This window comes from Physeter macrocephalus, chromosome 12 (genome assembly GCF_002837175.3).
Source record: "Physeter macrocephalus isolate SW-GA chromosome 12, ASM283717v5, whole genome shotgun sequence".
Lineage (NCBI taxonomy): Eukaryota > Metazoa > Chordata > Mammalia > Artiodactyla > Physeteridae > Physeter > Physeter macrocephalus.
The window spans coordinates 45080595-45094631 of NC_041225.1; the positions used below are offsets into that span (position 1 = coordinate 45080595).

General features: G+C 39.7%; 1 protein-coding gene across 1 annotated transcript in view; it reads right to left on the bottom strand.

The window, feature by feature from the left end:
* Positions 1 to 14037, bottom strand: part of HADHA (hydroxyacyl-CoA dehydrogenase trifunctional multienzyme complex subunit alpha) — a 55679-nt gene that overhangs the window by 33332 nt on the left and 8310 nt on the right. Inside the window, exons 5-7 of the mRNA XM_007108427.4 lie at positions 13255 to 13393; positions 12144 to 12263; positions 10377 to 10479 (exon numbers count right to left, since the gene is read on the bottom strand). Of these exons, the coding sequence (XP_007108489.2) occupies positions 10377 to 10479; positions 12144 to 12263; positions 13255 to 13393 (362 nt within the window). The remainder of the gene's footprint in view (positions 1 to 10376; positions 10480 to 12143; positions 12264 to 13254; positions 13394 to 14037) is intronic.

Consider the following 14037-nt stretch of genomic DNA (forward strand, 5'->3'; position numbering starts at 1 on the left):
GAACGGGAGAGGCCACAACAGTGAGAGGCCCCCGAACGGCGAAAAAAAAAAAAAAAAAAAAAAAAAAGAAAATGAAGACTTTTTCAAACAAATCAAAAAGTGAGAGAATTAACTGCCAGCAGACCTACACTATATAGAGCACGTTAAAGGAAGTTCTTCAGGTTGGAGGAAAATCAAGCCAGACAGGAACTTGGATCTATACAAAGAATAAAGAGCACCAAAAATAATAAATATATGAGTAAACAGAAAAGAATTGTCTGATTTTTTAAATCTCTGTAAAAGATAATTGTTTAAAACAAAAATAGTAATATGCTAAGGAATGTATAATACATGCAGAAGTATAACAAGAATAGCAAAAGAATGGGGGGAAATGAAAGTATACCCTTTAAAGGTTCCGACCTTACATGTGAAATGATATATCAAGACAGATTACATGTTAAAGATGTATGCTGGACTTCCCTGGTGGCACAGTGATTAAGAATCTGCCTGCCAACGCAGGGGATACGGGTTCGAACCCTGGTCTGGGAAGATCCCACATGCCGCGGAGCAGCTAAGCCCATGTGCCACAACTACTGAGCCTGCACTCTAGACCCCGCGAGCCACAACTACTGAGCCCGTGTGCCACAACTAATGAGGCCCGCGCACCTAGAGCCCATGCTCCGCAACAAGAGAAGCCACCCCAATGAGAAGCCAGAGCACTGCAACGAAGAGTAGTCCCCGCTCGCCGCAAGTAGAGAAAGTTCATCGCAAGTAGAGAAAGCTCGCACGCAACAACAAAGACCCAACACAGCCAAAAATAAATAAATTAAAATAAATTAAAAAAAAAAAGGAAGATGTATGCTGTAAACCCTAGAGCAACCATTAAAAGGGTAAAGCAAAGTAAAAGTCCAATAGTGAAGATAAAAAATGATTAATCCAGGCAGAATTCCCTGGCAGTCCCATGTTTAGGACTCTGCGCTTCCACTGCAGGGCAGACGGGGTCAATCCCTGGTTGGGGAACTAAGATCCCCCATGCCACGCGGCACGGCCCACCCCCCCAAAAAAAGATTAATCCAGAGGAAAGCAGAAAGAAGAAAAAAGGAACAAAGAACAGATGGGACATATAGAAAACAAGCAGTACTGAACGAAGCCGAAATGCCAGAACCATGTTGGTATGGTAGAGGAAATATTAAAAGGCTTAAGGAAACTGGAATGTTAGTGTGGATTTATCATGCTGGACCTGCTCAGCTCCCCTGGAAGGGTCAGAGGACACACTTTTCACCACGACCAAGAGAAATCAATTTAGGAGGGGAGTCCCAGCATCCTTGAAGAGCTCTGTGATTGCTCCTCTCTGTAGGTCAGAAATTACAGTGGGAACTGCTACCATCAACTAGGATCCCTAAATGCAGTGGGGATAATGGGATTCTGGGGTGGCAGGGGCCAAGGAGCAACACTCAATTGCCAAAAGCAAATGGGGCATGGTTACCAAAATGGATAGCAGAGCCAAAGTAAATAGTAATCAGAATAGTTTGACTTGTGGAGACCTATGGCGTTGGCTAGTTGATCATGGCATTCCTAGGAAAGAAACAGATGATGGGTGGCCCACTGGATTCAGAAGAATTCTAGGTCTAGTAAATGTAAGAATAACATGAATTACCAAAGAGAGTCATCGGACATCCCTGGTGGCGCGGTGGTTAAGAATCCGCCTGCCAATGCAGGGGACATGGGTTCGAGCCCTGGTCCGGGAAGATGCCACATGCCACGGAGCAACTAAGCCCGTGCGCCACAACTACTGAGGCTGCACTCTAGAGCCTGCGAGCCACAACTACTGAAGCCCGCACGCCTAGAGCCCGTGCTCTGCAACAAGGGACGCAGCCAAAAATAAATAAATAAATTTTTAAAAAAAAAAAAAAAAAGAAAGAGAAAGTTATCGCTCTCATCAATTCTCAGAAATGAGCCAGCTTAAAGACCCAGAACCTCTTGAATAAAGGGGAGTTTGTAGCTCCTTGAGGGAATTATACTGTTAATCTTCCCCAAAGGGACTCTATGGTCATTTACCTTGAGGAAAGGGAAATATTCAGACTTTTGGGGGATTACTGGACACTGGCTCGGAACTGACAGTAATTCCAAAAGACTCAAAATGTTATTGTGATCCACCAGACAGGGCAGGGGTTTATAAGGTCATGTGATAAAAGGATTATTAGCTGAACTCATGCTTTGGTTACTTCCAGAATGCATGACTGAAATAGATATCCTCAGCAACTAGCTCCTTGACCTGTGGAATAAGGACTACTATAGCGGGAAAGGCCAAGTGAAAGCCACTAAAACTGCCTCTACACAGAAAAATAGTAAAATAAAAGTAACACTGCATTCCTGGAGGGACTACAGAGACTGGTGCCACCATTAAGGACTTGAAAGATGCAGGAGTGGTGATTCCCACTGCATCCTCATTCAATTTACGTATTTTGGGCCTGTGCGGAAACCAGATGGCTCCTGCAGAATGACGGTGGACTATGGCAAACTTAATCAGGTGGTAACGGCAACTGCAGCTGGTATTCCAGATGCAATTTCATTGCTTGAGCACGTTAACACATCTCCTCTTACCTCTTGTGTATTTGCTCATCTGGAAAGTGCTTTTTTCCTTGACAGCTGGTAGTAAAGACTACCAGAAGCAGTTTGCTTTCAGCTGGAAAGGCCTGCAATATAGCCTTACTGTCTTACCTTAGAAGTGATCAATTCTACATCCATAAGTCATAATTTAGCCCACAGGGACCTTGATTGCCTTTTCCTTCCACAAGATACCATGCCAGTTCATTACATTGATGATATTATGCTGAATGGACCTGGTGAGCTGGAAGTACCAACTACTCTAGACATATCCATCTTAGTGAAATTTCTAGGGGTCCAGTGGTATGGGGCATGCTGAGACATTCCTTCTAAGGTGAAGGATAAGTTGTTGCATCTGGCCCCTCCTACCACAAAAAACAGGCACAACACCTAGTGGATTTTGGAGGCAACATCTTTCTTGGATGCGCTACTCTAGCCACTTTACTGAGTAACTCGAAGGCTGCTAGTTTTGAGTTGGGCTCAGGACAAGAATAGCTGTTCCGCTCTTTAGACCATACGATTCAGACCTGAAGGCGCTTGAAGCATCAGTGGTAGAGAGAGATGCTGTCTGGAGTCGTTGGCAGGCCCTACAGGCGAATCTGAGTACAGATCCTTAGGAATTTGGAGCAAAGCCCTACCATCCTCTGTTAATAATTACTATCCTGCTGAGAAACAGCTTTTGGCTTCCTACTGGGCCTTAGTGGAGACTCTAAGCTTAACCATGGGCCAGCAAGTTACTATGCGATCTGAGCTGCCTGTCATGAAATGGATGTTGTCTAACCCACTAAGCCATAAAGCTGGGTGTGTGCAACAGCACTCCATTATCAAATGGAAGTGGTATACATGAGACTGGGCTTGAGCAGACCCTAAAGGTACGAGTTGCATGAGGAAGTGGCCAAAATACCCTTACTCCTCCTTCTCTCTCTCAGCCTGCACCTATGGCCTCACGGAAGTTCCCTATGACCAGCTGACTGGGAAAGAGAAAACTCAGCAAAGAATGTGAAAATATTTGTGTTTCATGTGAATGGTCAACAAGGCGTGATCTCAAAGAGGATTTTAATGATCGAGCGGAAAAGATAACTCATCCTGTGGATACCAGTCAGCCTCTTTCCCCAGTCACCCCGTCACTGCCCAATGGGCTCATGAACAAAGTGGCCAGATGGCAGGGATGGAGGCTGTGCGTGGGCTTAGCAACAACTACTCACCAAGGCCAACCTGGGTACAATCACCGTTCAGTGCCCAATCGGCAGCAGAGACCAACACTGATTGTCTCATACCAGGATTCTCCCAAGGTGAGCAACATTCTGGCAGACTGACTACACTGCACTGCTTTCGTCATGGAAAGGGCAGCACTCTGTTCTTACTGGAATAGACACTTATTGCGGGTATGAATTTGCCTTCCTGGCATGCAATGCATCTGCCAAAACTACCATTTGTGGACTTATGGAATGCCTTATCCACCATCACGGTATCCCACACGACACTGCTTCTGATCAAGCAACTCACCTCACAGTAAATGGAGTGTGGCAATGGGCCATGCTCATGAAATGCACTGATCTCACCATGTGCCCCATCACCGTGAAGCAGCTGGATTGATAGAATGGTGGAATAGACTTTTAAAGACTCAGAACCCTAGGTAGGTGGTAATACTTTGTAAGGCTAGGGCAGTATCATCTAGGATCCTGTATATGCTCTAAATCAACCTCCAATATACGGTGTCGTTTCTTCCATAGCAAGGATTTACGGGTCCAGGAATCCAGAAGTACATATAGAGATGGCTCTGCTACTAACCCCTAGTGATCTACCAACAAAAAATGTGCTTCTGTCCTACAACCTTAGGTTCTGCTGGTCTAGAGGATTTAGTTCCAAAGTCCATCAGGAGACATAACAATGATTCTATTGAACTGGAGGATGAGACTGCCATCTGGCCACTTTGGGCTCCTCACGCCTCTGAAACAGGCAGAGAAAGGATTACTGTACTGGCTGGGGTGATTAATCCTGATTACCAGGGGAAGTTGGGTTGCTACTACAATGAAGGTAAGGGAGAGTATGTTTCAAATATGGGAGATCTCTTGGGGTGTCTCTTAGGGTACTGTGACCTACAATTAGTTAGTGGAAAATTAAAGCAACCCAATTCATGCTGGACTGCTAGTGGCCCAGACCTTTTAGGAATGAAGGTCACCCTACCAGACAAAGAACCATGACCAGCTGATGTACTTCCTAAGGGCAAAGGAAATATGGAATGGGTAGTAGAAGTAGGTAATTATAAATACCTGTTACGGCCACATGACTATTTGCAAAAATTGAGGGGTCCAGCCCCTAGCTAAAAACCTATGTGATATTTCAGGTCCAAGCATAGGCAATTACAGGCCTCGGAGGCCTCATGGAGAAAGCTGTCCTTTCCATACCAGACTTGGTGCCCAGCCAACGAACTGCAGTCTTTAATGGGAGCTGCAGTCAATGACTCAGGTCTCCCTGACTGGCTATGCTCTTACACACATTTTCATTCCGAGTCCATGTGCCTTCACTCCTAAGTCTCTTTATATGGGACCTTCAACCAAGGTCTTCTTCAGGTACTTCTGCTAAGGCCTCCTTACTGGGGGAGTAAAGAGAAACCTTAAAGACATTTTCCCTCACTCTGACTCAATTCTTTTCCACTCCTAGCTCTCACTATTTTAAACAGAAAAAGCACAAAATGAGGAAAACGTGGCAGTAAATAGACCATGGAAAGGACACTTGTTAGTTTTATAAAAGCTGAAATGAGAAGGCAGACAGTGCCTTGTTTGACTTCAGCTGGGAACATGTGCGTTGGGAGACTTGAATCTTTTGCCACTCTGTACGTGTCTATGAATGACTGCAAAAGAACCACGAGTATTACTTTTGGGGTTATGACAAATGTTAGTGAGTAGGCAAATTCACAGACAGGGAACCTCAAATAATAAGGATCGACTATACTCTGATTACAGCAGAATTCAACTAGAAATCAATAACAGAAAGATATCTGAAACATCCCCAAATATTTGGAAAATTAAACAACACACTTCTAAATTATACATGCGCCAAAGAAGAAATCACTAGATAAATCTGAAAATATTTGACCTTCATGGAATTGAAAACATAACATTAAAACATGAAGAGAAAGCAATGCCAAGAAGAAAATGTATAGCCTTTTTTTTTTTTTTTTTTTTTTTGGTGTGTCGCACGGCTTGCAGGATCTTAGTTTCCCAACCAGGGATTGAACCCAGGCCCCAGCAGTGAAAGCGCAAAGTCCTAACCACTGAACTGCCACGGAATTCCCAATGTATAGCTTTAATGCTTATGTTAGAAAAGAAGAAAGGCCTAAAATCAATGAAAGAAACTAGAAACTAGTTTCTAGTAAGAAAGCAGAAAAAGAAGAGCAAATTAAATCCAAAAGCAAGCAGAAAGAAATAAATAATAAGACAGCTGAAATCAATAAAACAGCAAACAAAACCAATGGAATTAAAAGCTGATTCTTAGAAAAGATCAATAAAACTGATAAATTTCTAGCCAGACTCATCAGGGAAAAAAGAGAAGACACAAATTAGCAATATCAGGAATGAAAGAGGAGCATCATTTTACAGTGTAAAGATATGAAAAGAATAATAATAAAGTATTATGAACTTTATTTTTTTTTAATTTTAAAAAATATTTATTTATTTATTTGGTTGTGCTGGGTCTTAGCTGCAGCAGGCAGGCTCCTTAGTTGTGGCATGCCAACTCTTAGTTGCAGCATGCATGTGGGATCTAGTTCCCTGACTAGGGATCAAACCCAGGTTGCCTGCATTGGGAGCGTGGAGTCTTATCCACTGCATCACCAAGGAAGTCCCTGAACAACTTTATTGAAATAAATTTGTCAAGTTAAATGAACAACTTTATTGAAATAAATTTGTCAAGTTAAATGAAATGGACAAAATCTTTGCAAAACAAACAACTACAGCTCACTCAAGAAATGGTGAACCTGGGGCTTCCCTGGTGGTGCAGTGGTTAAGAATCCACCTGCCAAGGCAGGGGACATGGGTTCGAGCCCTGGTCTGGGAAGATCTCACATGCCGCGGAGCAACTAAGCCCGTGCGCCACAACTACTGGGCCTGCGAGCCACAACTACTGAACCCACATGCCACAGCTACTGAAGCCCACACGCCTAGAGCCCGTGATCCGCAACAAGAGACACCACCACAATGAGAGGCCTGCGCACCTCAAAGAAGAGTAGCCCCTGCTCACCACAACTAGAGAAAGCGCGTGCGCAGCAATGAAGACCCAACACAGTGAAAAAATTAATTAAATAAATTTTTTAAAAAAATTAAAAAAAAAAAGAAAAGAAATGGTGAACCTGCACTACTATGTATAGAATGGATAGCTAATAAGGACCTGCTGCTGTGTAGCACAGGGAACTCTACTCAATGCTCTGTGGTGACCTGTATGGGAAGAGAATCTAAAAAAGAGTGGATATAAGTATATGTATGGTGATTTGCTTTGCTGTGCACCCAAAGCTAACACAACATTGTAAATCAACTATACTCCAATTAAAAAAAAAAAAAGGAAAGAAAGAAAAAAGAAATAGTGAACCTGGGAATTCCCTGGCGGTCCAGTGGTTAGGACTCGGTGCTTTCATGGCCAGGGGCCTGGGTTCAATCCCTGGTGAGGGAACTAAGATCCTGCCAGCCACATGGCAAGGCCAAAAAAAAAAAGAAAAAAGAAACAGTCAACCTGAATAGCCCCATATCTACTAAGGAAACGGAATTCATAGGTTATAACCTTCCCAAGAAACAAAACTCCAAGTCCATATAACTTCACTGGTGAATTTCATCAAGGATTTAAGGAAAAAATAATACCAATTCTACACAAAATCTTCCAGAAAATTGAAGAGGAAGAAATATTTCCAACTCATTTTATGAGGTCAGAATTACCCAGATATCAACACCAGGCAAAAATACCAAAAGAAAAAAAATATTATTCCTGAGACCATTATCTCTCATGACCAGACATAAAAATCCTTCACAAAATTTTAGCTGATTCAGCCGGCACTTTATAAAAAGGATAATACATCACAACCAAGTGAAGTTTATTCCAGGAATGAATTCAATAGTCAAAAATCAATGTAAGGCTTCCCTGGTGGCCCAGTGGTTGAGAGTCCGCCTGCCGATGCAGGGGACACGGGTTCGTGCCCCGGTCCGGGAAGATCCCACATGCCGCGGAGCGGCTGGGCGGAAAAAAAAAAAAAAAAAAAAAAAAAATCAATGTAAATGACTTTACTTAATAAACTAAAAGGACAAACCCAAACAATCATCTCATTAGATGCAGAAAAAGCAATATAGTTCTCAGCAAACTATAAATAAGGTACATCTACAATCTGATAAAGGGTATATATGAAAAACCTACATAACATTATACACCCTACAGCATCAGGGTGAATGTCTCTCTTAAGATTGGAACAAGTTAATAATATCTGTTTTTACTTCAAATCAATATTGTACTAAAGATCTTAGCCACTGCAGTAAGTCAAGAAAAAGAAACACCAACCAGATAGAAAAGGAAGAAGCCAAATGTCTTTATTTGTAGATAACATGATTATTTATGTAGAAAATCCTTAGGAATCTACAGAAAAAGCTAGTAGAACTAATAAATAAATTTAGCAAAATCACAGAATACAAGGTCCACATGTGAAAATCGTTTGTATTTATATATGTTAGTAATTAATGAGAAATTAAAGTTAAAAAAGTATAATGGCATAAAAGTATGAAATACTTAGGTACAAATTTAACAAAATGTGTGTAAGGTATGTTCAATGAAAAGTACAAAACACTACTGAGAGAAATTAAAGATGACCTAAGTAAACAGAAAGTTATATTATGTTCATAATGAAAACACTCAGTATTTTTAAAATGTCAATTCTCTCCAAATTGATACATTGATTCAATGGAATTCCAATCAAGATCCTAGGAGATGTTTTTGTAGATATGGATGAGATGATTTAAAATTCATATGTAAATGCAAAGAAACTAGAATAGGCAAAATGATATTGAAAGAAGAGAGGCAAGGTGGAGGGTGGGGTCACACTATCTGATACCAAGATTTACTACAAAACACAGTAATCAAGACAGTGTGATACTGTCTTAAGTAAAGACATATAAATAATTGGAAATAGGAAACCTAGATATAGACCCAAACACAGAGGGTCAACTAATATTCCACCAAGGTGTCAAGGTGTCAATGGGAAAGAAGAGTCTTCTCAACAAATTGTGCCAGGACATTTTGGATATTCATAATCACACAACAAAAACAACAACAACTCAGTCTTTACCTCCCATACATAAACATTAACTTGAAGTAGCACAGACCAAAATGTAAGGGCTAAACTACAAAACTTTCAGAAGAAAACATAGGAGAAAATCTTTGTAATCTTGTTAGGAAAAGATTTCTAAAACACCAATACCATGATCCATAAAAGAAGACTTTGATACATTGGACTTCATCAAAATTAAGAATTTCTACTCTTAGATAATGAAATGACAAGCCACAGACAGGGAGAAAATATTTGCAAATTACAAATCTCATAAAGGACTTATATCCTGATATATAAAGAACTCTGAAAACTCAGTAATAAGAAAAACAGCTAAATCAAACAAAATGGGCAAAACATTTGAACACTTTATCAGAAGATATACAGAAGGCAAATAAACACATGAAATAAGTTCGGTATCTTTGGTCTTTAGGAAAATAAAAATTAAACCCCAATGACATATTACTACACTCCTACTGAAATGTTTAAAGTTAAAAAGACTGAGCGTGCAAGGTGGTTGTAACTAGAACTCTCATACACTGCTGGTAAGAATGTAAAATGGTATAACCACTTTGGAAAAAGTTTGACAGGTTCTTAAAAGCTAAGCACATCTATCATATGGTCCAGCCAATCCACTCTTCAGTATTTATCCAAAAGAAATGAAATATTTGTCCACATAAAGACTTGTCAATGAATGTTCACAGGAGCTTTATTCAGAATAGCCCCAAATTGGAAACACCTCAAATGTCTATCCTTTGGTGAATGGATAAACAAATTATGGTTTATCTATACAATGGAATGACATTCAGCAACAAGAAGGAATACATTGCTGACATGTAACAACATGGATGAATCTCAAAAGCAGTACGCTAAATGAAAGACACAAAAAGCTACATACTAGAAATGTTCTATTGTATGATTGTGGTGGTGTTTACATAGCTATATACGTTTGTCAAAATGCAAACTGTACATTAAACACTGGCAAATTTATTATCATGTAAATAACATCTCAATAATGCTGATTTTTAAGAAATGTAAGAGGGTGATGAACATACAATCTGGAATAGTGGTTTCCTTGGCTGAGAAGAGGCAAGGAAATTGTATGGGAGGAAGCAGCACATTAGTAGATGTCAATTATTAATATCCTTAGGTTGGTTATTTCATACATGTTTATTATATTATTAAAACAGACACAAAAAACTGAAGAATAGTTATCATGGATAATGATACAGGTAATTTAAGAACCAAAAATAATGACTCGATTCAATTCTGTACTCCTGATGTCCCAATTATAAATAATGTAAAATAGAAATTGGGGGTGATGTTGAAAATGATTTAGTATTAGCTATTTTTAGAAAACTTCACTCTTCAGAATAATGACTCATTTCTTAAGTGTTTGGGTTTCACTATAACCAATAGTCAAGATATTAACTCTTTAAGAAAATAAATAACTTCATAAGGCTCAATTCTGAAGCATGTTAGCACTTACCCAGCGGTTCCACCAGTTGGTCAACCAGTCCCATTTTCTTTGCTCTGTCTGCACGAATGCCTCTACCAGTCAGCATCATGTCAAAAGCAGCAGGCACACCCACCTAACAAACAAGCAAGGATTAGAACAAAGGTGGAAAAAAATCAGAGTGACAATTACAATTTACAAATCATCCAACTGAGCAAAATAAATATTAAAATGAGAAAAGTCAAACCAGATTTTTATGTTATATATCCATCAATGAAATTTTATACACATTTAGGTAGTTTAGTTTCAGAAACCTCCGCCTGAAGTTAAAAATGTCTTTATATCTCTTCTTTTAATTCAATTTGTAGGACTTCTGTCTTATGGATTGATAAAGTGGAGAAAAAATGTCATGTTTCCTAAAATTGTACATTTATGTCATTCTGAGTTTCTTCTCTATCATCTGTATAATATTTAAAATTCCTATACTGGAATTAGTAGAGACTGAGAAATTTCATAGTTTTGACAATGTCTTTAGAAAGGATCTTAGACTTAACAAAAAGAGAACTCAACTAGGGCTTTGTATGTAGGTGCTAGAAGAACAGCTTCTAGCAACATTCAAGAACCAACTATAACAAAACAAAAGAAACAGCAATATTTTCTATACACGTATAGGCTTATTCATTCTTTCAGTAAATCCTCTTGGCAATTCCTATGAAGGAATGCACACTGTTTATTATCAGAAAACAAATACCATAAACTTTCCCATTTTTCTATGTCCAACTCATATCAACTTCTCTGCAAAGAGTATTTCTGCTGAGTGTTGTTTTCCCTGAAGAATCCACAGTGCCACAGGCTATGAGGTTCAGGGGGCCCTCAAGTTTGATGTTAAGATTGCTCTGCAGCCTCCAGGTCTGACTGTCCTTCCCTTCTTAAGAATTCAAAAGCCTGATGGGCCTCTTTTGGGTCTATAGAATACAACAGTGAGATCATCCAAATCAGGGGAAAGGTCTGCCTCTTAACAGTTATCATGAAATAAGACCCAGGGATTTGAAAAACTGGTAAGATCGTACTGTGCAGAGAAGGAACAAATTAAACTGTAAGTTCCAGAAAGCAAGACATGTATCTTATTTATCTCTTCCCTTCTTCAGGGACTAACAAAGGACCCTGATCAATCATTTTGATCAAGGAATTGAAAAAATAAATACAAAGTAGAATTGAAAAAATAAATATCAGGAATAAAATGTTATTGATCCCATATATTCACATTGTATTTGGTTTCTAAATTTTTTTTAAAATTTATTTATTTTTGGCTGTGTTGGGACTTGGTTGCTGAGCACCGGCTTTCTCTAGTTGCAGCAAGCGGGGGCTGCTCTTTGTTGTGGTGCGCAGGCTTCTCACTGTGGTGGCTTCTCCTGTTGCGGAGCACGGGCTCTAGGTGCGCGGGCTTCAGTACTTGTGGCACGTGGGCTCGGTAGCTGTGGCTCACGGGCTCTAGAGTGCAGGCTCAGTAGTTGTGGCACACAGGCTTAGTAGGTGTGACAGGCTCTAGAGTGCAGGCTCAGTAGTTGTGGCGCACGGGCTTATTAGTTGCTCCGCGGCATGTGGGATCTTCCCGGACCAGGGCTTGAACCTGTGTCCCCTGCATTGGCAGGCGGATTCTTAACCACTGCGCCACCAGGGAGGTCCAGTTTCTAAATTTTACAATGAATACCCATATTATACCTTTTGTACAGAGGAAATAGATCTAAAGGGGCACATAGGACCGAGGTTCTCAAGTTCACATGGGTATCTTAAACTCACCATTTTGGGTAGCCTTTGCGTGGCTCCCGCTCCTGGTAGGATTCCCAGCAAGACTTCAGGGGAACCCAGTACTGTTTTCTTATCTTTTGTTGCTATTCTGTATTGGCATGAAATGGCAAGCTTCAAACAAATGAAAGAAAATTAGAGTGTTAAAAAATGTAACTTTGTAATATCTTAGGATATGTGAGGGTCTAAAGATTACTCATAAAGCAGGAAATAGGCCCCCAGAATAAACCGAAATTCCTTAGGCTGGCATTTGATGCTTTCTATAATTTACCTTTCTGGCCTTACTTCATACCTTTCCCCTAAGTTATTAACCTCTTTTTGAGTTGCAGATCTCCTTGAAAATCTGCTGAAAGGTATGGAAGCTCTCAACAGAAAAATGCACACACAATTATATAGCCACCCCAGGTTAAGAAGCCCTGTACGATGTAAAGACTCTTCAATCAAGCAGGCCTACTTATGGTGCCCTAATTAGGCTTTGTTTATCCTTGTCTTGGCTCACACCATGCCACATGTGGAATGTTTTCCCACTACTTTCTGGTTAATCAAATTCTGCCTATCGTTTAGGACCAGACACAGGTTTCCTTAATTAATACATGTGAAAGTGTCTAGTATAGAACCCAGCATGTGATAAATGTTCAATAAATGTTATTTTCTTTTCCCCTCCTTCTTTCTTACATGCTCCAGTTTGGTAAGCATCTCTTCTCTCAAACCTTGTGTTATTTACCGTCTTTACTACTCACAAAACACTTGATGTACATTATGCGTTATGTGTCTCAACTAGACTTCAGTAGCTCAAGAGCATGAATCACACTTCTGAATCTTTGCCTTGCAAACTTGAACAAGGTTTTTTAGAATTGATAGGGACCTTAGAGATCTAGTTCAAAATCTTCTCAGTTTGTAAATGAAAACATGACACTTTGGTTCGCTTGCTCTGTGACATGGGAATAAGGATAAAAACCTATCCAGAAATTTGATAACTAAAAACGAAGCTGATTCTCCCTCAACAACTTTTTTTAAGGCAAAATAGTAGCCTAAAGGTTTGCAGCTGGTGAATCCCAACAATGAGCTGGACCATTGTCTCAATGACTTTGGAATAAATCTGTACCTCAAGTCCTCCTCCTAAGCAGGATCCATTGATGGCAGCCACAATAGGCTTTGTGGACTTCTCAACTCTCTCAAACATTCTCTGTGCTTCCTGTGATATTTGTGTTACCTCTTGAGAGGTCGTGCAAGCAGTTAACATGCTGCAGTAAACATGAGAGAAGAGAACCAAAAAAAACCAAAGATAAAACCATAACCTATTTTGTTCAATACTTCATCCACCATATCCTTATCCTATCATATATCAATATTTGGTAGTGAATCTTCAAACACTCAGAAGTTTAAGAATGATTTTGCCTCAGATAGCACTAATATCAGTGACATCACCTCTCTATAAAGAGTGTTAAATTTCTGGATTCAGAGAACATGAAACAAAACATGTTGAATAATTTGTTTGTTTTGGTAACAAATCATTAGATTACAAAGCTCTGTACATGAGAAAATCATCTTCTGGTAAATATTTTCACAAGCAGATTAAACATTTTCACTATCAGGTAGCTTTCGGATTAAACATCAATCAGAATGACAGAAAAAAAGGCTTCTATTACAATAATGTCCTCAATGTCCTTTAATTTCAGTTTGTTTCATTTGCTACTTACTGTTTCTGAACACATTTAAGCTGTGGGTTTTTTACTTTTGACCAAAGATAACTAATTTTCTGTCATTTTATATGCTGGGAGTTGTTCAGCTAGCCTCACACAAGCTACAAGTTTTCCTATGGATTTAGGTAGCTACTACCAGGTACATCAGTGTCTTACTAGGCTTAAATAACCAAGCTAGAAGAAAA